Raw genomic sequence first — 24625 nt, forward strand, 5'->3', positions numbered from 1 at the left:
AGTTTCTTAAAATAAACCGGCCTGAAAGAGTTGTTTCAGTCGCGCAAAATTCCTCGACTTGACGGAATGCCAAGATAGGCTCCCGGTCTGAAACAGACAATCGATCGGGTGGGTGGCGTATTAGTTATGCTCAATTGAGTTCCTGTCCCCAAATAGGACACTGCGGAGCCACGATGGCACCTCTCCAACCGCCGTTCAACCTTAAGCTTGCCCTGTCCGTTTTTAAACCCACACCCATCAGAAGAAACTCTGTCACGCGAAAATAACTCATCAGCCTTATTTCCCGCTCCTTTTCAAGCTTTAAAATCCAATTTATCCACATCCCAGACTCCCTCCTCATTCCACGTTTTCCATCACTCGTCTTTTAAATAGTTACTATTTTAAAAAATAAACAGGTGTTTTTCCGAACTGAAGAAACCTTCACGCAAATACACGTCTGTCGTGTGGAACACTATAGTCCTGCATGTAAAGGTATAGCATCGATTTAGGTAAACGACATCTCGGGTTTTCGTGATCGAGTTTCCAGTGCCTACCCCCCGCAGGGCACAACGGCGCAGAGTATCTGAGTGGCACCCTGGAATTCTACTTCCCGCATCATCTCTAGTTTTTTTCTTCTTCTTCTTCTTTTTTTGTGTTCCTCTTCGCCTCATCTTAACAAAGTTAGTCCCCTTCTGGTTTGGTTCCCAGTGGCCTATTGCATCTTCTGCATGGCTGATTGAGTTGCAAGTCGGCCCCAGGGTTCATATTGGACGAGAGCCGAGAAACCTCTTTCATTCCCGTCCCTTGTCAATTTTTTTGTTGTTTTCGTTTCGGTGAGGCATTTTTTTTTTCCCTCTTGGAAATATTTTTCATGTAAATTCATTTCAGAGGCTCTTAAAGTGCTTTTGAGTTGCCCCGGAGAAACACGGTCAAATTCAATAGGTTTGGAGGAGAAGCTTGTTTAACTGGCAGTCAGAAATTTTTGCCTGTAAGCAATAAAAGCATAAGCCAACAATTCTTGCTTACTGGCCTTTTTTTATTGACTTATAAACTCTAGTATCTAGGAGAGGCTCACTAAATTCGGTGTCAAGTTTTGTGAACAAGAAATAAGAGGCTACATTATTTAGAACAAACAACTGCAGATTTTTTTAAAAATGTTATCTGAAAAATCACTATTTTTGTTAGGACTACGAAGAATGTTACATATTGCTGCAAAATTGAGACACCTCACAAGTTTTGTGTCTGGGTCATAACTTTATGTCTTTGAAATCTCCAAAGATCTTTTTAGGATCACATGAACCCTCAAAGATGCTGACAACATTTGAAATGACCAACATAGAGCTGGATAAACTCACTATAAACGTAGGGCACCAATAGAGTGTGTGTACGTCATCGAGTGGTCGCAAGTTCAAAACCCTTTTCATTGTTTTTGTTTTTGTTTTTTTCCTCAACCTTATATCAATGTAAAGTGTCATTATTTCAACAAAAAGGCTAATATGCCTGTACAATGTTTAAATATGGTTCGTATCAATTTCTTCATTCTAGCTAATATTTATTTCTCGGAAAATAAAGGCAAAGGGGCAATCCACTCCGTTCACAAGTACCCCTTCACCGGCAAAGAAAGTACAGTTGGGGGTGACCGAACGACGCCATCTTGCCTGACTGCTATTTTTTGCCGCGAAGCGCGGCCACTATGTGTACATTGTACAAATCCCCTGGTGTACGTGCGTCACACACAAGGAACGGTGCGTGCGTCAACCAGCAAAATGTATGTGTCCCGCACATGGGACGTCGTTGCTAGGTAAAAGGGCGCCCTCTTCTGTTGGCGCACGGAGCCCATTACCACTCCCACCAAGTCAGGTTAATATTCAACAATCTTTTCTCGTTTTTTTTTACGGACTTGTGATGACTTGAATTCCTCCCTCCCCCCCCCCAAAAAAAAATCCCCAGCAAAATCAATATTGGCCTTTGTGAAATATTTCATATGAATCTCGTCTTGATTTTCCCCAGATATCGTGGTAGTGTTTGCCTCAGTATTGATCATTGCCGTGGGCACCAAGAATGCAAAGTTTATGGAGCCGGCCTTCCGAGGCCTTCGCTTCCTGCAGATCCTGCGCATGGTGAGGCTGGACAGGCGGGGCAGCACCTGGAAGCTGCTGGGCTCTGTCGTGTGGGCGCACAGACAGGTAGAAACGCTTTGCATTTGGGCGTTGATGCATCGACATATAAATAAAACCTAGACACAAAATTTACTGCTTTTACGTTGCGAATTGTGTGAGCAAAACAGGCTGCGTCAAGCGGCATGTGACGATATGCTACGCAATGAGCGAATGTCATGTGGCTTTAAATCACGCACATACATACACGTACGTAAGCGCGCAACCGATGATTTAGTTGCGTACAGTACGAGTCGGATTTGGTTGAAATATTCTATGCGCGCAGCATTTACTTACAGATGCGATAGAAATGTTGTGTGTAGGTTTTATTAGATGTCTTTTCAAATGCAATTAGGGCAATTCACAGATGCAGTGCGCCACCAAGAGTTTGCCATGGAGAGTCCATTTTTCAAGTTAACGGTTGTCAACTCATAGCCCATTTGAATGAGTGTCAGTAGACAACTTGAGCTAATTAATCATAAATTGGAGCATAGCGTTCTGCTGCCTTGCAAAAAACACCATATTGATAGAAAGAAAAAAAAAGGCAAACATATACTCGAATCATACGCTTACGAAACTACTGACCGAAAAAAAAAAAAAACAATGTCAAATGTCCCGCGCTGCGAATTTGTCAGCCATCTCCCACAATGCACTGGGAAAAATGAACTCTCCGTGGCAAACTCTTGGTGGCGCACTGCATTGTGAATTGCCTGAATTGAATGTGAACTTAAAGTAGCACCACTTGTTCACATTGATGCTAATGTAAATAATTAGTGTTTTTTTTCTCTCTGTGTATTTTTATTTTGGATGCAGGAGCTACTTACGACATGGTACATTGGTTTCTTAGCTCTTATATCCATATCATTCCTTGTATACACACTGGAGCATGAGAATAACCCTAGAGACTACGCGACGCTACCGGACGCATTGTGGTATGGTTTGGTAAGTGACCCCTCTACTCCCCACGTCGCCGCTCTGGTGCACCCCGCTATGTCAAAAATCCGTATAAAATCAAATGATGAGGTCATCATGACGTCACCTCAAGTTTCATCTGTAACGCATCCCGGTATGTGCACATACACAGTTTCAACCTAATTAATTGGCCTTGTAGTTCTGTAGATTTAGGCCACTGAAAAAAATGCACCTTTAAGATGATGTCATATGACATGATGACGTCATCATATCGTCACTCTTCGGGACACAGCTTTACTATGGGGACTATGCATATATGCTAACTTTGAATGATGTATGACAAAATTGAATGCCCAAAGTGGCTGGGAGAAAAATCATGCACAAAGTCTATGGGATTTGGGAAAGAATAAAAAGGAAGAAGAAAGACAAAAAATTAGAACAAAAACAAAGGCTTTTCCGTAACTTTGCAGAAAAGCCAATGAGCATTAGGACATAGAAGATGAATGTTGGACCCTGTGAAGTGGGACTTCAAATATAGCATCTGGTGTTTAAATTGTGAAAAACCATTTAACCACTGGACTATAGTTTGGTAATAAAAAGCACAAGCCCAGCATTTAACATGTAGGATTTTGTCCAGCTGTCTAGTTAGTACTAGTGGTTTTATAATTCAGGCTATTCACCAGCTCGGTGACTAGTTAGACATCTGCACTAGTAAGCAGGAGGTCGTGGGTTCGAGTCCCAACCAAGAAATCTTGTGAATTCTTTTTCTTATAAGTTTTCAGCACGGAGCACTTGTATGGTACTTTTAAAAAAATCGCTTCAGTGTAGGGCAAAATTCCATCTTGATACCCATCCTGCTGTCTTGCATTGGTTTTTCTCCCCCATTTTTTTTCACACTTTTTCTGTTACTTCCATTCCGTAAATTCCTCCTCGTGTTTTTCCCACCACTTTGCAATCTCATCCCTCATCCATCCTCTGATAAAAAGACTGCCGCTGGTGCACTCGACAAGAGAACCACCCCAAGGGAACAAAGCAACGAGTTTCCAATTCAGTTACTGGAATTGGGGTCGTACTTATTTCACCCCAACCTTTCATCAAAGATAGAAACGAGAAAAAAAAACCCTAACACTAAAAACAACCTGAGAAAAATCGTAAATTGAAAAAAGGTAGATGGGCAAAAAAAAAAATGGTAGGGATGCAAGAAATATGGTGTTAATGGCACTGGGGAATAATCGAAAGAAACAGAGCGAAAAATTGATGGGGATGTAACGAAACGGTCGAAAAGAGCTTGAAAATTGATGGATGTGTTTTTCGGTCGAGAGAGGTTCAGAAAGGTTTATCACCACACTCGTAGACACAAAAATGTGATATATGTGTGAATGTTCCTAGTGGATGATGAAACTGTATTAAGATGGATAGCGACGTGGGCCGTAAGTCTTCTGTTGGGCTTAATGTGAAGTGGTTCAATCCATATGAAGTACGCACTTGGGATGTGGTTGTTTTGGCTAAGTAGTTCAATAACCCAATTGTCAAAACGCTTGTGCTCACATATTGATGGTCAGATTTTTGGGGTAGTGGAAAGTGGTAGCGGAGAGGGAGACATACATGCAAATTGGACCCCTACCCACTTTTAGAAAATTGTATTTTGCCCCCCCCCCCCGACTTACTGAATCCCTGCTTCCGTGAAATGTGCTGTGCCCGACATCCACCACCACCCTACCCCTCCCCTACCCCTCCCCTACCCCACCCCTCCCCTCCCCCCAAAAAGTTTAATATATCAAATTACATCTGTAGATTGGTTGTAATCGCGCATATACTTTTTTATTGAACTGAATAAAAAAATTACAATTAAAATGTGAATGGTATGTTTGAAACTGGCCTGTGTTAAGGCCGTCATCCATTATTTATTGGGGCAGATAGGGGAGATATTTGGGGGAATTGTGCCTTTGATGATACAAGCATGGCATTTGGCACACAGTCAGAGTATGTCATGAGAAAGATGTCTGGCTATAGGGCCATCGCAGATTTGTCCTTTGGCTGCCATTGCTTGTTATTCTACCTATATTTTGTTAAAAGGACAACGCTACGACGGCCCTATAGCCAAATACGTTTCTCATGACATACTCTTACTATGTGCCAAATGCCATGCTTGTATCATCAAAGGCACAATCCCAGCACCTATCTGCCGTACTACTTAATTGGCGCGCAACAGTGAACGTGAATTTATGACCTTACAGTAAGTATCCACACTGCAAAAAATCACACACTTGACGAATTTCACAGCTTATATTTCCTGGCGTCATATTGTATCGGCATTCACGTGAAGTATTAACCGACACTTACATCAGTAGACACCAGGTTGCCAAGTTGACATTAATGCTGATACGTGTACATGTCGATCCTTACAAATTACAAACTTGTTAAGGAGTACACTATCAATTATTTCTTAAAGGGAATATACATCATTTGCTTTTGCTGTAATTTTCAGAAATGGATGGAATTGGGGGGTTGGAAATATATAGCAAATATAGTTACACTGACTTTTTGAGGTTTTGGGTTCAAAAATGCTATAAAAACCAAGAAAAACAATCATTTTCCTGTAGTCTGGTTCCCTGGCTCCATTTAAGAAGAAACAGAGCAGTTTACATACATTGGGGAATTGTAAGGTCAGGGAACCAGTCTAGCTGGCTTGTACCCGTTCATAGGTGTGTTATCGATTGCAAACAAGTGCGATGGTCAATTGGGGCCAGTATTTGAAAAAAACCCAGTTTTTTCCATCGCTGGTCGGCCGATCAGCGTTGGAAATTTATACAAAAATACCACTTATCTTGAAAATGACAGTATACCAGGTGCCATGATTTTACAGGATGCTTTACACTGTCATTCACTAACAGTCCAGCAAGGTATTTCAAAATGATTTGGTAGTTTTATTTTTTGATGTTTGCAAATGTTGTATTTTCCCTTTAAATCCAGCTCCTTATAAAATAATGGAGAGAAGCCACTTCTCAGTGTTCACGGAATGTTCACAAGCCGCTCAGTCCGCGCACGAACATTCCCTTGGTTTTCAGCCAACCCTTGCAACCCACTGTTGCCGTGTTAATGAAAACGGTCTGGGTCATCGCACTTTTACACCTACATGTATGTGTGGGCGATGAAACGACCCGATAAAATACAGAACTTTGGAAAATAATGAATATATGCATGCCCTGGGTGCAGGACCTTTATTTGAAATTATACGGTTATATTTTTTTTAGAGGTGATGCAAAACTATAAATAAATAATAAGGAATGTTAATATGGGAAAATTAATATTTGATGTCCATAAAGATCCCAGAACCTATTATAAATTTGTGCCATAACAGAAAACGAGAAAACTTCAACTAGGTACCTTTTGTCTCGTCACATTAATCATGCTAGAGCCTAGCAACAGTTGGCATGGCGATGGAGTTTTGCCGGAGATTGAGACCCCTTGGGCTATTTTTTTTTCCCCGATGACAATCTCATTTCTCTTCAGGTGTGATCAATGATCGTTCCGGTGGCATTGCCCTTTGCAGTATTTCCCCTTCCTGTGTAAAAAAAAAAAAATTATGACTGAATGTTCAAAATAGGAAAAACAGATGGACAAGCGAATGCATTTGGTAAATTTCTGAGATGGATGTCGACTTTCTCCCATGATGCACGGCAGGATTTTCGGCACCACCAGCACTTTTCTGTATCGAGAATCACGCCATTTACCAACTCTGAATAATACACCCATCCCTAATGTGAAGGGATAGAACCGAGAAATTGGTTTACCCATAAACAAAACAGCAAATGACACAAATGACCCAGTTACATATCTTGTCCTGTTTTTTTTTCAATCGGTGTGAATTCCCCATTATCCTGGCATTTGCAGGTTTTTTAGCATTTAGATGACCAGACGGCTTCTCTGAGCCCAAGAGAGAATCGGAATTGCCGTTTACCGTTGTTGATCTGTTTTTCGATCGTCTTTGTCTTCTTTGTCTTTATTGGCTCAGGCTTAATTTCTGAGTGCAATTTTTAAAAGCCTAAGATGGGGAATTTGTCCCCAAGGTAGTAGGGTACGGAAAGTGCATGCAGGTTTTTCAATTATTGTTTAGAAAGTGTTTACTATGGAGAATTGTTGGGGCGAATCACCGGAAAAGTTAAATTTAACTGGTTGCCAAGAACATCACAAATAAGATTTTATAGTATGCAGTGAGTAGGTAATAGAATAAAGTCTGTCTTGAGCCAATGTGGCCCATCAGGCTGGCATTTGTCTCCGGTTTCAGTAGCATGAAACGACTGGGAATATTTCTACTCCCCCTGGATGGGATGCTGGTTCATCGCAGGTTACTCCCCAGCTAATGCCGGTACCCATTTATACTCCTGGGTGGAAAGAGGCAAGTTGGGGTGAAGTGGCTTGCCCAAGGACACAACATAATTATGACCACAGCACCCCAAGGGGAAGAGTGGCAGGCTTTGAGATGGTTATTGCATCAGCCTCCCGGGTTTCAATCCAGCTTGTGGCCATTTGTGTCTATGGGCAAGCCACTTTACCTTGCTCACCTCTCTAAGCCCAGGAGTATAAATAGGTAGGCATACTAGCTGGGGAGTAACCTGCATGCGATGGGCTGGCATCCCACACACGGGAAATAGAAAATATTTTCAGTCATTTCATGCCAAGGAAACTAGGAGATTAAACACCGGCTTGGTGAGCCATATATTGGCTAGAGACAGTCTTTCAATTTTATTTAAAACCTATTTTTGTTTCGTCTGCAGGTGACATTAACGACAGTAGGGTACGGCGACAAGACGCCGGAAAGCTGGGCAGGGAAGTTGTCTGCTGCCATCTTAGCTGTTCTCGGGGTGTCTTTTTTCGCACTTCCAGCGGTGAGCTCAAATTTTTGTTCAGTTTCGTTACAATCAAACTCACACACACACAAAATGAGTTTTAACACAATTTGTAGATGTGTCTTATGATTAGAATAATGAGAAAACTTTTGATAAACCAACATTTGAGCAATTCACAGTTTCAAACCAATCGGCCTTGTAGTTCTGTAGATATATCTTTTAGTAAGAATAATGAGTAGACTTTGGATACACCAACATTTGAGCAATTCATTTTTTCCTCTTCAGGCATTAGGCTTGATACAGTTTGGAATTCACCCCAAACTACCAGGCCACAAATAAAAAATAAAAACTTCAGAAAAACCTCTTGTTCACATCTGAAGGAAGTCTGACATGACTTTTTTTTCTCAAAATGATGGGTGCAGCTGATCAAACTACTCATCCAAGATGTTTGAATATTTAAAACATTGCACAGCCAGACCAAGTTTGTGAAATCGATCGCAGGTATATTGCACAGCTGTGCAACAAAGTTATTGCGTAAATCATATAGATTGCATAAATTGTGCACCATTTAGTGAACTTGGCTGCAGGACAGTTAAGGCCATTGCCTCAGTGACCTATATGTACACGTACATTGTAAATGTAGCCTCAGGCTCATACAATCCCCTCCCCCCCCCCGACTCAATAAAACAACCATGGGCCCAATTTTACAGAATGCCCTGCACCAAAAATCAACTGATGAGGACCAACCACTGGCAATGAAGAGCAAATGACATTTTGGCTGGGAACCGGTCACTGCACTAAGGAAATTATGTTCTGTGCTACCCAAATTCCCCCAATACATTTGGTCTCTAACAAGAGTGGTAGAGCCGCTGTGGTAGAGGTTACCATCGACAAGATTGATCATATCCTCTCTTGAGAACTTCGGCAACGCTACCCAGATAATTTAGAGCATACCTTACACATCCTGTATTCAAGTTGATGCATGCGCGTGAGGTACGCTCTGAAGTTCCTGGCTAGCGCTGCCAAATTTCCCAAGACTATATTAAATTCATCTTGCTGATATATGTCTCTCTCAAAGACGGCCATCTCTGTAGGAGAAGTGCAACTGCGTACTTTACGCAATCAAGCACGCATTGCGCAGTGTTGAAAATGTTCCAAACGCCCTAGGTTGTTGCTTGAAATGTGTTCGAAATACAACGCAGCCGATGCGCTTCATGCAAGTTGACACTCAAAATGTGGATGCGCATGGCTGGTCTGTAGGAAATGACGTCATTTGAGAGAGACCTACAGCACCCTCTACCCCAGCTTTGGCCTGCTTGCCACGGACCTGATACATTAGGAGAATAAACTCCAAAGCCCATTCTTGGCCGGGACGACAGGTTCATTAGCCTCGCAGATGAATCGACGCCAAGAGTCACAGCTGTGCATACCTACATACTGATGAATAAGAGATGAATGCACATGTCTCGATCACCTTTAGGCACTAGCATGCATGCTTCCGCCTCTATCATGAATAAGTGTTCAGTGCACTCACCATTAATTTAAAAACTCCAATAACCCATACCAGTGTACAGAGTTAATTAAGTGTACTTTGGGGCCCATTTTAATTAGTTTGCGAAAAATTGGAGTTCTGGGCTTGCGATCATCATTCTGTGATAAGTGCAGAAATTCTGTGCTCCACATCTAAAGAATGACACCCATTTCGGAAAAAGATCGAAGCAATAAAATATTTTTGTTGAAAAGCAGACAGAGCTACAGTTAATTTAGTGAAGCTGTGTTCATCTACTGAATTCTAGTGGTTTAAGATATTGCAGGCGTGATATTTTTCAGACTTTTGTCTTCATTCAGCATTTTGAATCTGAGAGAAAGACATCAGTATATAAAGAAATGCATCTTTCAGACCTTTAAATAAATTTGGGAGGATAATCATCCTTACTCGCAGCAGAATCTGAATTTCGAAGAATGCAGCTACAACTTGGTAGAGCCGAAGGCATGTGAAGGTGCCTCACAACCCATGTTTTACCATGGAGCACAACCAGATCAAAAGTGTTGATTAGTGTGGAGGGAGGAAAACCGGAAAACCCGGAGAAAAACCCTCGTATCACAGCAGACCATCAATGAATATCTCTACTCACAAAGCAGGGAATCGAACCCGGGCCACGGTGGTGAGAGGCAAGCGCTTTACGCATTGTGCCACCCATGTCATCCAATTTTTAAGACCTTTTTTGAAATTGACAATCTCATCCCTAAGAGTGGCAGTCTTCTCCGGCTTCTAAAAAGAGTACGGTGTAATCTCATGATCATCTCGATTTCTTGTACCAGGGCATCCTGGGTTCTGGCTTTGCCTTGCAAGTCCAGCAGCAGCAAAGGCAGAAGCATTTTGCAAGAAGGCGGCATCCAGCAGCCATGCTCATTCAGGTAGGTCAATGTGTCATGGTTCTGTCCTGACACACTCTTCTGGGAGAACTGGTTGAAATATGTGGGGTGCTGTGGTCCAATGGTTATGGTGTTCGACCCGTGTACCGTGGTACAGGGGTTCGAATCCTGACCGTGGGAACATGGTGCTTGTGCTCTTGAGCAAGGCACTTTACCATTATTGCTTCGTCCTTCGGATGGGACGTAAAGCCATATAGGTCCCGTGCGTTGTGTAATTAATGCATGTTAAAGAACCCTTAGTAACACTTATTGCTAAGAGAAGGGGTTTGCCCCGGTGTTTCTGGCCGTGGCTGCAATATGCACTGCAGCATCTTGTAAACCCTTATAAGGTGCTACACAATGGGTCTCATGTCTCTCATAAACTTTATTTACCTTTCTTTAATAATGGACATATCTCCAGCGCCTTGAGTACCTAATAGTTGGTAGATACATGCGCTATATAAGACTCTGATATTATTTATTATAAATAGTTTTTGAATTTTGTTAAAATATGCATGTAGATCTTCCCCTTTACGATGACAATTTCATTTATCAATACAGACAACTCCACAAATCATTCCCCAAAACCACATTGAGAGGCAAAATTGCTGAAACTTTTACGGTACATTTTAGAAAGATTTTGGCTCAATTTGTTTTGAAGGCTTCAAGTCCCAAAATATAATCAAACATATAGTTTTAAAGCAACAACTGACACAGATGTGCAAGAAATAGGCAAACTTTTTGGACTTGGATTGGTGTTTGAGTCCAAGTCCTTTTGCAAAGTGTTGGGCATTTCAGCATATATTGTTTTGTCAACAAATTAAGAAGGAAAAAAAAATAAAATGAGGTTCGACCTGTGTTAACATAGGGTTTTTACATCCCATATTCAATTTGAAAACTTGTATTATTTGCAGTGCCTGTGGAGATGTTATGCAGCAGATCCCAATTCATGTTCCATGGCCACATGGAAACCACACTTAAAACCTGTACAGAGCCCCACCAATAACAAGTGAGTAAATCCGGAAGCTGATCTTTTATTCATATTCAAGGGCCATATATGGAACACTAACAGCTGGTGACTCTACTAACATACAAGGCAGATCTAGAGTTGTTGTCTTTACTAGTTGATAACTAAAACTAAAAGAAAGTTTAGTTTCTTTTTTCTATTGCTTTTTTTGTGTGATTTTTATCAGGCTAACATTTTTCACAGATTTAACCTTCAAACCATGGCTCTTTACATAAAAGAATTAGAATCTGCTTCATCTTCTTCAAATTCTGCATTTTCTCATTCCATTTTCCGTATTTTTTTAAAAAGTTCTTACTTCAATTAAATCAAGCTCCTCCAGCATTTTGTCTGTCAGAAAAGGGAGACATTTCTCTTTCATGCAAATGGTATCAAAAATCTAACTGGCTTCAACCACTGGCCAACAGAGGGCGCTATTAAACTCCCATAGAGCCATGGATAAAGAGATGCGATAAGCAACCACTCGTGGACAGTTTATAAACTCAATCGACTATAGTGTCCAGTTTCTGTCCAGATTTTTGAACACCATGATCGCATCTTTATGACTTTGCTGATATGCAAACTCATTCAGCCAGCTAGCCATGCATTAATTCAGTTTAAATCTTCCTTGTTATCAATCTTGCTGAATTTTGCATTTGCTTAAATGTTAAGCATATTCCATATAAATCTTAAAATTAATGTGGCCTGACGTTGCGAACTTAGCAAGTTCTTCTTCAGAGGCTAAAACAGAAATGACAGAGGTACATACATTAACATGGGGATGCACACAAACATGCAGGGCTGAAAGAAGAAACACAAAAGGAGGATTAGGTGTGAAAGGTGTGGAAAGATGCAGGGGAGGGTGGATGAGAGAACAAAGAAACACAGGGAGATGGCAAACCACAAGGGGTCTTGTGTATACAGGGGAGGGACCAGAAAGGGGAAGGATCAAAGGTCACAGGGAGTGGGAACGGACAAAAGAGTGTGAGAGTGAAGGGATGATGTGGGGGGGGGGGGGGAACAGTATTGAGGTGGAAAGGGATGAAAGATGGGGGAAGATGGGTAAACACAAACAAGGAAGACCAGATGGATTATCTGTAACAGAAGACAATGGAGGAAGAAAAGGATTAATCATTTCCAAGTTGGACATTTGAAAGAAGAAATATAAAATTGGTCCATTTTTCTCCATTGCAATGCTCATTTCAAAAAGTCCATTGTACTGTTCAATTTTTTTTTGCCTTAATATCTTCAGATTCAAATTAGCAATCAATCCATTGCGCAGAAGTTGACATTGATCTGTCCTTAGCAAAAAAAAGTCAGTTTCACGTGCATAATTCATGGTTGACATGCTCATGCCAACAATCCAGTCTATCATAATCTACATTCCAATTGCCATTTTTGTTTGTCAGTGTGCAAGCCAGAAGCAACAGGCACAGGTAAGACCATTTCTCAAACCCCGCCCTCATCAGGCTGCAGGCAACACCCACTGAATGCTGACTCCGCCTGCTTAATGGAAACCCGCCCCTTTTTTTTTACACTGCCTGCATCTCATTACCATATCATGCAAAAAACTAGACCCTGAGTGCCAGCTGAGGCCAATACATATATGCCTGAAACCCCGCCCATTATATTAGGCTCCACCCACTGATCACGGTTGGCTCCACCCACTGATCACAGTCAACTCCACCCACTGATCATGGTTGACTCCACCCACTGATCACGGTTGGTTCCACCCACTGATCACAGTTGGCTCCACCCACTGATCACAGTTGGCTCCACCCACTGATCACGGTTGGCTCCACCCAATGATCACAGGTAGCTCCTCCCACTGATCACGGTTGGCTCCGCCCACTGACCACGGTTGGCTCCACCCACTGACCACGGTTGGCTCCACCCACTGACCACAGGTAGCTCCACCCACTGATCGTGGTTGGCTCCACCCACTGATCACGGTTGGCTCCACCCACTGATCACGGTTGGCTCCACCCACTGATCACAGTTGGCTCCACCCACTCCACACGCTAATCATTCATATATGCTAGTCTGTGTTTCAAAGTTCCGCCCCTACATTGTAAACTCAGGTAAGAGCTTTTAGGTTTGCTGCACCCACATTCATACATGTAGACAATGAAAAACTATCATCTGCTCGCCAAAGGTGTTAAATGGAATGCTTCATCAGGTCTTTAGTTGTAGCATTGTGATTTTGCTAGTACATGCCATCATGTATATTAGATTAGGAACATAGGAAAGTTTTTTTGCATGCCAGTGATGAAAAAAATAAGTCGTCTCATGGACTGATGAACAGGGGTAATAATTGTGAAACGCTTTGAGACCTTTGGTATAAAGTGCTAAGCACCACATTATTAAGCGCCCAGAGCTTATTCAGCAAATACGGGTTACCAGACCAAATGTCATGCATATATTAGCTTTTTCTTTAGATTGGTTCCATTTGATTTTTGCTAAGCATGTTAATTTACCATGCAATCTTTTTTAGCCAAAATGTAGCTCTGTCAAATTTACAGTGTTTATTGTAAGCATGGCTTGCTTGTCGATAGCACAGCTATAAATTCAAAGGGAGAACAAAATCATATGTTAAAGCGTCATGCTTTATCTGTGTTTAAAACTATTAGAGGACTGCATGTTTGGTAGTTTTTTTTGTATTTTTTTAATTCATTAATATGATAGTGATGCCCATTTGTTTGGCCAGAAGAAAAGTCATTTTTGTATCCATAAAAGCGCCCTCTGTTGATTTTTCCATTCGCACCTCATGCTGATCATGAATATGAGTTTTCTGTGTCTTTTTTTGTGGTACACATGAAGATTATATTGTAATGCATTGACTAAGTTTTTTAACCCTATAGATTTTTTTCTTTCGAGTAAACCACATAAGCCACAATAGACTTACTACAGAAGTGGTCAAATTCAGGAGACATATTGAAATTGCAAGTCAGAAACCAATCAGCCATTTATACAATGTGGCCAGTGATCATGGCCTAAGTCACAATGATAGAAACATAAGCAATGCTGCAAACCAAACAGGAATCACTCAGAGTTAACTTACATGTAGATGACAGAATTTGGCAATGTTACTTATTTCGCCTCTTGTAGATATTGTAGATACCCCAGAAGAAAGGAGTACCGTGCATACATCACAGTTTCCTTAAGAAATCAAGACATTTTAGGCTCATTGGCTAATTGCAAAAAGAGGCTCCAAACTATCTAAAGGAAGTGCTGCTTCTTCTTTGTGCAGTCAAAAGGGAGTTGTTGGAATCTTGTCTCTCATTTATATTTTCTTAATACTTTCCTGCCAACTTAGATTAGTTGAAACCTGTTTCTACATTTGAATTTTTCTTTTCTTCATCACACTTTATGTGCCTCTGAGAGGTGGGATGGGCTTTCAGTAGACTTGAATTTTCAACCTCTCGCGTCTCTCTCGTTTCGTCTTGTCTTTTCCCGTGCAGTAGTTTCCGCACCAACAACCTGATCTCGCGGCTGTCCATCAAGCGCAGCACCAACAGCCCCATGCTGCACCGCAACAGCGACCGGGTCAAGAAGGCCGCCAACGGGATCTACGACGACGAGGACAAGAAGATGGAGCTCAGCACGGGGGCATACGGGGAGCAAGACTCCATCCGGTCCCGCGGCTCCCACCGATACCACACGCAGCATTCACAAGGTTGGTTTGTCGTGGAGGGTTTGGTCAGCATGCCTGTACGTATCTTTTCCCGCACTACATAGCTTCACCCTCCTGGGCAAGCTACTTCACCAACAGTAGGCAAGCTACTTCACCCACACTTGCCTCTCCCCACCCAGGAGTATAAACGAGTACCAGCATTAGCTGGAAAGTAACCTGTAATGGACTGGCATCCCATCAAGGGGAGAGTAAATATATGTGATGCGATCAAGCTAAATGAGTCGTTGGCCGACCCTGGTCAATTTTTTGATTATTACAGATTTCAAAGGAGCACAATCTCAGCATTACTGCTGTGAAAACCGCATGCTGATACCATCTTTAGTTCAAAAATTATGGAAGTCCCAACACCAAGAGATGCGATGAAGTGATGTGATGAAGTGGCTCTATTTTGGCCTGTATCTCCACATAGAAACTCCCGACAAACGACTCATTTAGCTTGATCGCATCACATATTCTCTGTGGTTTCATGCCAGGGAAGCCAGAGATAAACGCTGGCCTGATGGGCCATATTGGCTTGTGACAGACTTTACTTTTACTATTCCATAAAACCAGATGTAGGAATATATAGCAGCCACAAATGGATCCAAGTGGCACAAGAAAAGAGTTCTATTTTGATATTGAAACTGGGACTTCTTTTTCTTATCCCCTGTCTGTCCCGAAGTAGAGCCTGTCGGACTGACCAAGCTGACAGAGGCTCACAAGAACGCCATCCGGGCAGTCCGGAAGATTAAGTATTTTGTGGCCCGGCGGAAGTTCAAAGAGGCGTTTCGGCCGTACGATGTCAAAGACGTTATCGAGCAGTATTCCTCAGGCCATGCTGATATGCTGGCCAGAATTAAAAGCCTTCAAGCAAGGTAAAACTTAGTGGGTTTTTTTGGGGGGTGCAGTTAGCAATGTTGTGGTTGAGTCCATCACAAGTCTATCACAAGTCCATCACGAGTCCCATCGAAAGTAAATCACAAGTCTCATCAATAGTCCTTTCTCACGTCCAGTCACAAGTAAAAGGAGATGAACAGTATCAAAGGCGTGCTTTTTGTGACAATTTTGAATTGCTTGTGACTGGAATTGAGACTGGAGGACTTGTGATGACTTGTGATGAACTTGTGATGGACTTGTGATGGACTTGTGATGGGCTTGTGATGGACTTGTGATGGACTTGAGATAAACTGTGATGGACTTGTGATGGACTTGTGATGGGCTTGTGATGGACTTGTGATGGACTTGAGATGAACTTGTGATGGACTTGTGATGGACTTGTGATGGTCTTTTGATGGACTTGTAATGGACTTGTGATGGACTTGTCCACATTACTGTCAGTTAGGAAACCGTGGTTGGGAACTTCAATTTTTTTCCCTCAGTTGATTTACTCAATACCATAACTTCACATTCACATTTCATTGGTTTTTTTTACAATAATTTGAAAATGATTTCACAGTCTTTAATGGATGCTTTTACTGACGATAATGATCACCAGGAAGCTTTTTCGTTTCCAAACTTTATCAAGTTTGATACAAGAAATTCATTGCCTTGTTTTGGAGAGTGGCGAGTTGCAGGTTTACCTTTAAGAAAACGGCAAATTGTTTAGTTTGATTCTAAATGTTTATGTTTTACTGACAGGTTGGACAATATTTTGGGTAAACCAGGGCAGCCAGACAGAAGAGTGAAGGGCCGCGGAGGCAGCGACTTAGAACTCTTTGATCCTAGCATCAGCCTGCTATCGCGCGTCGTCAAAGTGGAAAGACGGGTCACACTGATCGACCGCAAGCTTGACATGCTGATTGAACTCTACCGTGAAGAGCGGCACGGCAAGACGCAAGAGAGCCGCAGCGAGGAAAAAGACGACTCGCACGAGTCGGAACTGGAATCCGCGCCAAAAGGTTTCCGGAGAAGGGTGTGGAGCTCGAGCGCGCCACGCCCGCGGGAAGCGGGCCAGCGGCACGAATCGACAGACACTTCGTCGGCGACTTCCCCGGCAGACATTACCGGCGGCGTTGTAGTCACGCACAAATTAAAGACGTCGGACCCCAGTTTTGTGGAAGACGATACAAAAGAGATGGACGTGACGATCAGCACGTGCCCCCCGACAGATGCGCAGGCGCAACCCGGGGGCGCTGTACTGTCCGGCCGGAAAACGCGACTCGGCAGCCAGACGCGAGACTCCGTTGAGGAAGGGGCGACCAAGGACAGTGAAGGATCCACCGCCGCAACTTCTGCGGAGCCCAAGAAATTGAGTCGGAGATGGAAGCGACCGGGGGGTGTTAGAATCCGGCCAGCCCGATCTGCCGAGTCGGTGAACGCCCCACAATCTGGGGACTCAGTTTCGTACAGTAGCGGACGACAGTCAAGCATGGGTAGCTTAGCTCCCGGCGAAGGCGAGACACGAATCTGAGAGACGACGCTACGTGACTGACACATCACAGATGATTCCTCACTCACTGTGAGCGAATCTTACAAACCTTTTCCAGATTTTGCATTTTACCGTGTTTTGATGCTGAGTAACGTGAAAACGGCATGTATATTGGTGGTAGCGTAACGCGACAGACGTCTTTGATAAGTCAACGCAGCAAGCAAACGCCGCAATCCGACAGTGTATTCCAGCAGTTGTCTTCAGTATTAGAACAGCAGCAGCCCGCATCAAGGAAATAGATACTCAAGTGGAATTTTGTTTTTCAGGAAGCAGTGCTTTGGATTCAAAAAAAGCGGATTCAAAAAAGTTGCCTATGGAGTCATCATCATACAAAATACTGCCAAGAAAGAAGTGACATGAATACAATGTATATTGAAAATATATTTTTGTATTTCAAACGACAGCCATATTTCAGCTGAAGAAGATGACTTGGTGCCACACAACTTTGGTACAAAAAAATATAAGGCAATTAAGGAAACTGGACAGAAAGCAGAATTTTGACCTCAACTTTTAGAGGTTGGGAGAGGGGCTTCAGCAAATGGGGAAGTTTTTGAAGAAACGTCGATTAAATACGAAGATCTTTTTAGGGTTCTGATCCCTCTGCAAAAAAATGTGGATGAGTGCATTGCAACACTTTTTGACGAAGCTTTCGCCGTTCACCCAGGAACTAATCTTGACAACAAAATTGAAATCCGTTTTGAAACCACTTTTTCTATAACTCAAGCACTGTAAGCGTACAGCAAATTGTTAAATTCCAGGACTGTGCACTGAAATTTGTTTGTGCTTTCGCTGCTGGAACATTAAAAAAAAAAAAAACCTGCCATGGTCTTTCCTGTTTATTCTCAGTGACTTTTGTAAAACAAAAGAACTGAAGCACAATTGAGTAACGTAGTTTTCAGGGTCGGTGCTTTTTTAGAAAGTAATGCACCGCCGTTTTAACTTTGAAGTTAGAAGAACTGAGGAATGAAAAGCCTGAGAAATAAAAGCATGTAGTAAATTGTGGTACAACTGCAAGTCTTAAGGACAGAGTGCATGGACATATTTGCATGAGTAGCAGCTCGCTTTTTTTGATAGAGGGCAGTCCAAATTTACCATCTAGAATATACAAACAACCCCAAGAACACATCACGTCATGTAGAGGAATTCCATTGCCTGTTATGATAGTTCCTCGGTATTGGCATGCATGAAAGAGTCACAAGAATGATTATGTTGCGAAAGAGGAGACAATTGCCGTCAAATGTACATGGTGACCAATGACTGCAATGATTTCAAAATGACTGTTTACAATGTGGTTCTTGGGTTTATATTGGCCTTTATATGAAGGTCTCAAAGGGCTTCACATTCAGTGTCGAGTCGAGTTCACAAGTTCTTCCAAGTCCCTGCAAGTCCATCAAAAGTCCGTCATAAGTCTTTCAGTCTCAAGTCAAGTCACGAGCTATTCAAAGCGAATTGTTACAAAGTTGTTGTTCATCCCATTACTTGTGACTGGACTTATCAAAGGACTTGTGACTGGACTTGTCAAAGGACTTGTGATGGGCTGGACTACAACACATTTCACAAGTATTAGCCCTGTTCATCAGGCCATGCGACTAGTTCCCTGCAGCAGCCTCAGATCTTAAGTGGAGAGAGGCGGTTGTAGTAAAGGGCCTTGCCCAAGAACACAAGCCCATGTTTCCGTCAGAGTTCAAATCCGCATACACGAATCTCCACCTTATCTTCTAAACTTCGTCTTCTTAAAAGGTCTTGGGCATTAGCAAAACTCTGGTGTTTCTGATCAGCAGAGTGTGGGTTTGAGTCTTGGTTTTGACACTTGTGTCCTTAAGCAAGACACTTAATCGTTATTGCCTTATCCTTCGGATGGAATGTAAAACCATAGGTCCTGTGTGTTGTGTAATACACGTTAAAGAACCCGGTAACACTTGTCCCAAAGAGAAGGGGTTTGCCCCGGTGTTTCTGGCAGGGTGTTTAATTTATACTCGTACATTTGAGGCTGCACTTCCAACGAAGGAAGTCAACTTACCTCCACTCCCTGTTCTGAAATAGACCCATGCCCTGAAATTCCAGACCTGCTACTGATGAGAATATGGCTACCCAAGTGTGTGCAGGCATTTCTGCCATATACCGGTGCTGACATTTTTGTGTTGTCCTGATTAATTGTTTCACCTGCTAGCTAAGTCTCTCCCGAGTTTAGCTACCACGTGAAGCGAGCACACTGAGTAACCAGTTATGGTGGATTTGCCTTTATTGGTAAAGCTAGATTTTGTAGAAATACTTTAATACAACTCACGAATACCAACTCTTGCTTTTGAAGCAAAAACTCAAATGGCTGATTAAAATATACACAAAGTATGTGATAATAATGTGCATACAAGCTAATATTGTTACAAAAAAATATGACATTGTACAGTAGTGCTTTTGTTTTTATTTTGACGTAATGAAATTTTCTTCTAGTAAGAACAGTATACAGATTTTTAAAAAAGGTGCCAAGGTATTTCATATTTTTACTTTTTGCGTATGGTGTGTTTATGAGATACAATAAGATCTTCGGAGAGTATTACTTTCAAGTATACAGAAATTTGGCAACGGTTGAAAAGATGACCAATACTTGTGTTGTTATTTCGTGACCAACTATTTACTGTTATTATTTAGTAGTATAAATCTCTTCAGAATTTTTCAGAAATTGTTGAATGGTGTGTGTTCTGATAACATTCTCTGACTGACGTACAAGAAAAGCTTTTTGCCAAAGTTTAGGTAAATTGGTAATTGTGTGACTAAGCTAGAATAGGCATAATGCAAGGATAAAAAGGGGTGTGGTCAAAGACAATACAAAATGATTTAGGGATAGACAATTTAAATTTTCTGAGGTGTAAGTAATTTTCTAAAATCGGTCAAGTCAATTTTTCAGGTTGCAATCCCGAGGGAACCAGTCCTGCGTCTTTTGCTCAAAGTTAATTATTCATTTTTGTTGTTTACAGTTTTTATTTTTAAAATCTTCAGGGATGTGCACCCTCCTACAGTTGCCTAATTTCAGGCTTTTTATTCAAATTGTGAATAACAATCATTGGTTGCACCACGAAGTGACGGATCATCGATGGATTTTGTGTACACAATGCGTCACTCCGTGATGTGACCGACAACATAATTGGCACCATACGCGTGTGCATACTTTTCCTAGCTTTATATCTCAAATTTTCAGGCAAAAATGCCAGAGTCCACTTTGAACATCCCTGCATTTAATATTATGCCCCAATTTCTCAAAGATTCACGTTTGATTGATACATTCCATTGTATTCAAAATCCCATTTTTGGCTTGCCAGCAGGAATCAAAGAGCAATTTGTAATCATAAATCGTCATAAGCTGTCACAAGCCATTGCAAGCCAGGTGACAGGTCAGGTGACAGGTCAGGTGACAGGTCAGGTGACAGGTCAGGTGTCAGGTCAGGTGACAAGTCAGGTGACAAGTTATTCAACTGTACTTTAACAAAGGCATTCTTTTGTCATTTGTCCCCTGTTACTTACGACTTGACTTTTAATGGACCCAGGACTGACTTGCTCAGACAACGCTAAAATCTTACTGATTGTCATACATAACCAGAAGTGTTTTGTTTGCTACTCTATAGAAGTCCATTTTTGTGGTGACATCATGGTGGTTTAACCAATGAGGGGGTGATGCTAGATCATGAATATGTATGAGGTAACCTAAAAGCTCAAGTAACAACTCAGTTTTTCCCCTTTTTCTCGAGAGATTCATTTTAATTTACTTGGTCTTAAATTTTCATCCACACTTTTTGACTTACATTGCTCATTTCAGTAAAGATATAAATAATGTATCAGATTCAGTCTATTAAAGTGGATTTGTTTATTACCTCGTTCAAATGTTTTTTTATTACTGCACAGAAATATTGGTACTTTTTCCTCTCAAAAATAACCCCTTCTTCCTTTTCCTTATTTTGATAGAACATGGGAAATGTTCTTTTTTATTTATTTAATCCACTAGTTCACTTATCCCCACTGTACATTACCTATTTGTTTTTATACCATTGTTGATTAATTCATGCTGAAGTAACTCATTTTTATCCTTGTAGCTAATCATAATTAAAGCATTTTTATTCGGGAATGTTACATGGTTTGGGTATGTATCATGCTGCTTTTAGAATTATGGAATTCTTGCAGAATTCTTTGAAAGTAGTGAGTTCTTCTTTGACGCCGTAGGGGGCTACTCTGTGCTGCATCAGAAGATTACTCAACCACTTTTTTTGATGACAATATCTATGTTTTTTTAAAACTGACCCTGAACTAGACAACTTTATTAAAACCGCACCATCATAAGACACGAATCTTCAAAAAACATTTATTGACGAACTTGTTCCTGACGGGATTTTCAATGCACAAAAAAAACTTTAAAAAGTGTACAGTATATGAATTTTTATTCTTTCTTTCTTGTCGATTTTGAGATTATCATTTTCGGTTTTGGAAATTATTGTTTCTTCCAATGCTATTCCGGTATGTTTAAATTCATTTTACGAAAATAATTATGTTTATATATCATTTGCATATAAATAGTACCGGCTTCATGTAACATGCATATTCATGGTGCATTTGCATATTGGGCTTCGTTATAGTGGTATCATCTACATATTCATGTAATCATTTGAATTTATTATTTTCATATGTGTTTTACGTTTTAGAAACCTGTACAGAAGTATTCATAATGTACAGAAAAACTTTATTTTTCAACTCATATTTTAATATAATTAATATTATTTCGGGTATTGGAATTACTTGTGTTGATTTTTCTCATGGTCTTCACTCATAAACATGTTCTTGTCTCTTTCGAAATAGAAGCCAATTTTTTTTTTTACCAAAACACAAAACTGCATCGATAAAAATGAAAGGGAAAGATCGAAACCTAACAAGTCCTTTTTTAGATGAACCACAAAGGGATCTAGCAAAGATAATGACGAATTAGGGAACCGCCAACATATGGCTTGATACCTCAGTTAGTACAGCACTGGAACTGGTATTATCCGGAGGTCGTAGGTTCAAGCCCCATTCCTGTCAATTTCTTTGTTCAACTTTTCAAGTACTTTTTTTTGTTTAACTTTGGCGTCAACTGAATGTTTTATTATGTTGGTGAGCAGATAAACTTACTCGGAACTACATTTACAAAAACAAATACTGACAAGACCTTTTATACGACCTTATCAGTTGCATTACGACATTTTAAATGCAAATCGCCTTAATATGCAACCTATACAAAAGTGCTTCATTTGCCTGCCCCATTAAATCCATATCATACCGATGGACTGTACAAAAACAAACTGACCAACAAACGGACGGACGGAGAAAATAAAGGGAATGACAACTTAGTAACACGCAGACAAAGCGAAGATGACATGACGGAGACTGTGACATAAGACAACGATACAGCACCAGTGACAAAGACTCAAAAACTTTTTTTTCACTCGCTGGCTTTCCCTCGAAACCTCGCCTTTTTTTTATAGAAAAGTTCCGAGTACTGCAGGATCTAGGAGAGAATCTCAACTTTTTGGGGGGGAAAACGAGTACGGCAAGAAGCGTCCTACCTGCTACTTGGGTATTGATGGAAGACGTTAGATATTTCTGAAGGAATCAAAGTTTCAGCGACTGACGGTTTTGAACCGACAAACGCACGGACGAGTGACCGACGGACGAGCTACTTTAACCACAGGGATATATGAACTACTCTATATAAACATCTATTGTCAACTAGCAAATTGGTATCGTTTATTGGATTCAGTATTGCCAACTTTGTTTTCTTTCTTTCTCGTGTTTTACTTTGAGCATTTTGTTTTGCATTACGCCCTCTTTGTTGTACCATCCCATCTCTAACAACATTTGAAATCCATTTTCTGCTGGTATTTCGACAATGTATGACTGGACTTGTCTCCAATATTTGTCTTTGGTACATGTTGATATTGAAGAGTGCAGCAGATGTAGTATTATTAACGTCTCTGTATATTTGTATACATGAAGCCAAGTGTATAAAATTTGAATATCAGCTTAATAAATTGAATAAATTCCGAGAAAAAATAACGATTGATGTCAATATCCTCCATTATATTTAGTTTGCTTGATTAGAATTTTTAAAAATGTAATAAATTATCTAAGATGACGGTTAATAATATGGTCAGTTATGAACGGTACCTCACAACTTGGTTTACCCAATTGGCGGAACGGGGAGAGGGGCGGGGCAACGGGGGCCACCCCTCCCATGATTTTTTATTAATTGGAGGAGTGAAGACACATTTTTGTCTTAAGTTTTCAAAAATAAAATGAAATGGTGTGTATCTCCCTGGCAAGCCATTGGCTACACATACATTTTAGTTTTAATATTACAATGTGGAAATAGCGCACGGTACTATATACTTAGTCCCCTTCCCCTTTTTGAAAAAAAATACTCGAGCCCTCTTGCCCCAGCATCCCCCCCCCCCCCCCCCCCCCCCCCTCGAAAATTTGGTTCTGTATATGAGCCTTTGGTTTACCAAAACCCTCTCCTTGCAAAACTTACAACAATGGAGACACGGAAGTTAAAGAAAAAAAACCTTTACTATTCCATGTTTGATGGCCATAGACTTGCTTGAGATTGTTAGCATGCAGACGATATTTTCACTATTGTGCGCGCCAAGTAATCGAACAACTTTGCTGTTCCAGGTGCAAGCGCTCCCATTGGACGAAACTTTCTTTTGTTATGCAAATGACTGCTGTCAGCCAACATTGTATTCGGCTGTGCCATGGAATGCCTGTTGCGCACAATGCACACTGCGTGCAGCGGGGTGCACGCCTGTAAATAGACCAAAAATCCGTCCGCCGAGCTCATAAATAAAAGTTATACCCTCAAAATATTCTATATTAGAGAGTTCTGAGAACCATGGAATTGGGGAATTGAAGACATGTGGCACTGAACCTCTGGCCTGGACTTGGAGCTTCCAATTCTGAGCATTTTGGATGCAATCTGGCCCGAAAGTGGCGCTATTTAGCCATGTTGTGGAGGGATTCTTTTTCAAAATGGCTACTTTTCCAGTTCGGGAAACATCATTCGTTTTAGGGGTGTTCTTATTTGGGTGAGAATATCTCAAAAAGTCAATGGTCAACCCACCCAAAATTGAAAAGAAAATGAAAGATGACATGTTGATCATCATTTTTCTGTGCAGCTTGAATACCTGTGAG

The 24625-nt window shown here is 41.2% G+C and overlaps 1 protein-coding gene across 1 annotated transcript in view; it reads left to right on the plus strand.

Annotated features, from left to right (window-relative positions):
• Window positions 1-18971, plus strand: part of LOC119724665 (potassium voltage-gated channel subfamily KQT member 4-like) — a 38698-nt gene extending 19727 nt beyond the window's left edge. The window contains exons 3-11 of the mRNA XM_038195821.1: window positions 1990-2165; window positions 2949-3077; window positions 7826-7936; window positions 10220-10315; window positions 11227-11321; window positions 12725-12751; window positions 14777-14991; window positions 15674-15863; window positions 16627-18971. Coding sequence (XP_038051749.1) covers window positions 1990-2165; window positions 2949-3077; window positions 7826-7936; window positions 10220-10315; window positions 11227-11321; window positions 12725-12751; window positions 14777-14991; window positions 15674-15863; window positions 16627-17398 — 1811 coding nt within the window. The 3' untranslated portion in view covers window positions 17399-18971. The remainder of the gene's footprint in view (window positions 1-1989; window positions 2166-2948; window positions 3078-7825; window positions 7937-10219; window positions 10316-11226; window positions 11322-12724; window positions 12752-14776; window positions 14992-15673; window positions 15864-16626) is intronic.
• The last annotated feature ends 5654 nt before the right edge of the window (window positions 18972-24625 follow it).

This window comes from Patiria miniata, unplaced genomic scaffold, assembly GCF_015706575.1.
Source record: "Patiria miniata isolate m_02_andy unplaced genomic scaffold, ASM1570657v1 HiC_scaffold_18, whole genome shotgun sequence".
Taxonomy (NCBI): Eukaryota; Metazoa; Echinodermata; class Asteroidea; order Valvatida; family Asterinidae; genus Patiria; species Patiria miniata.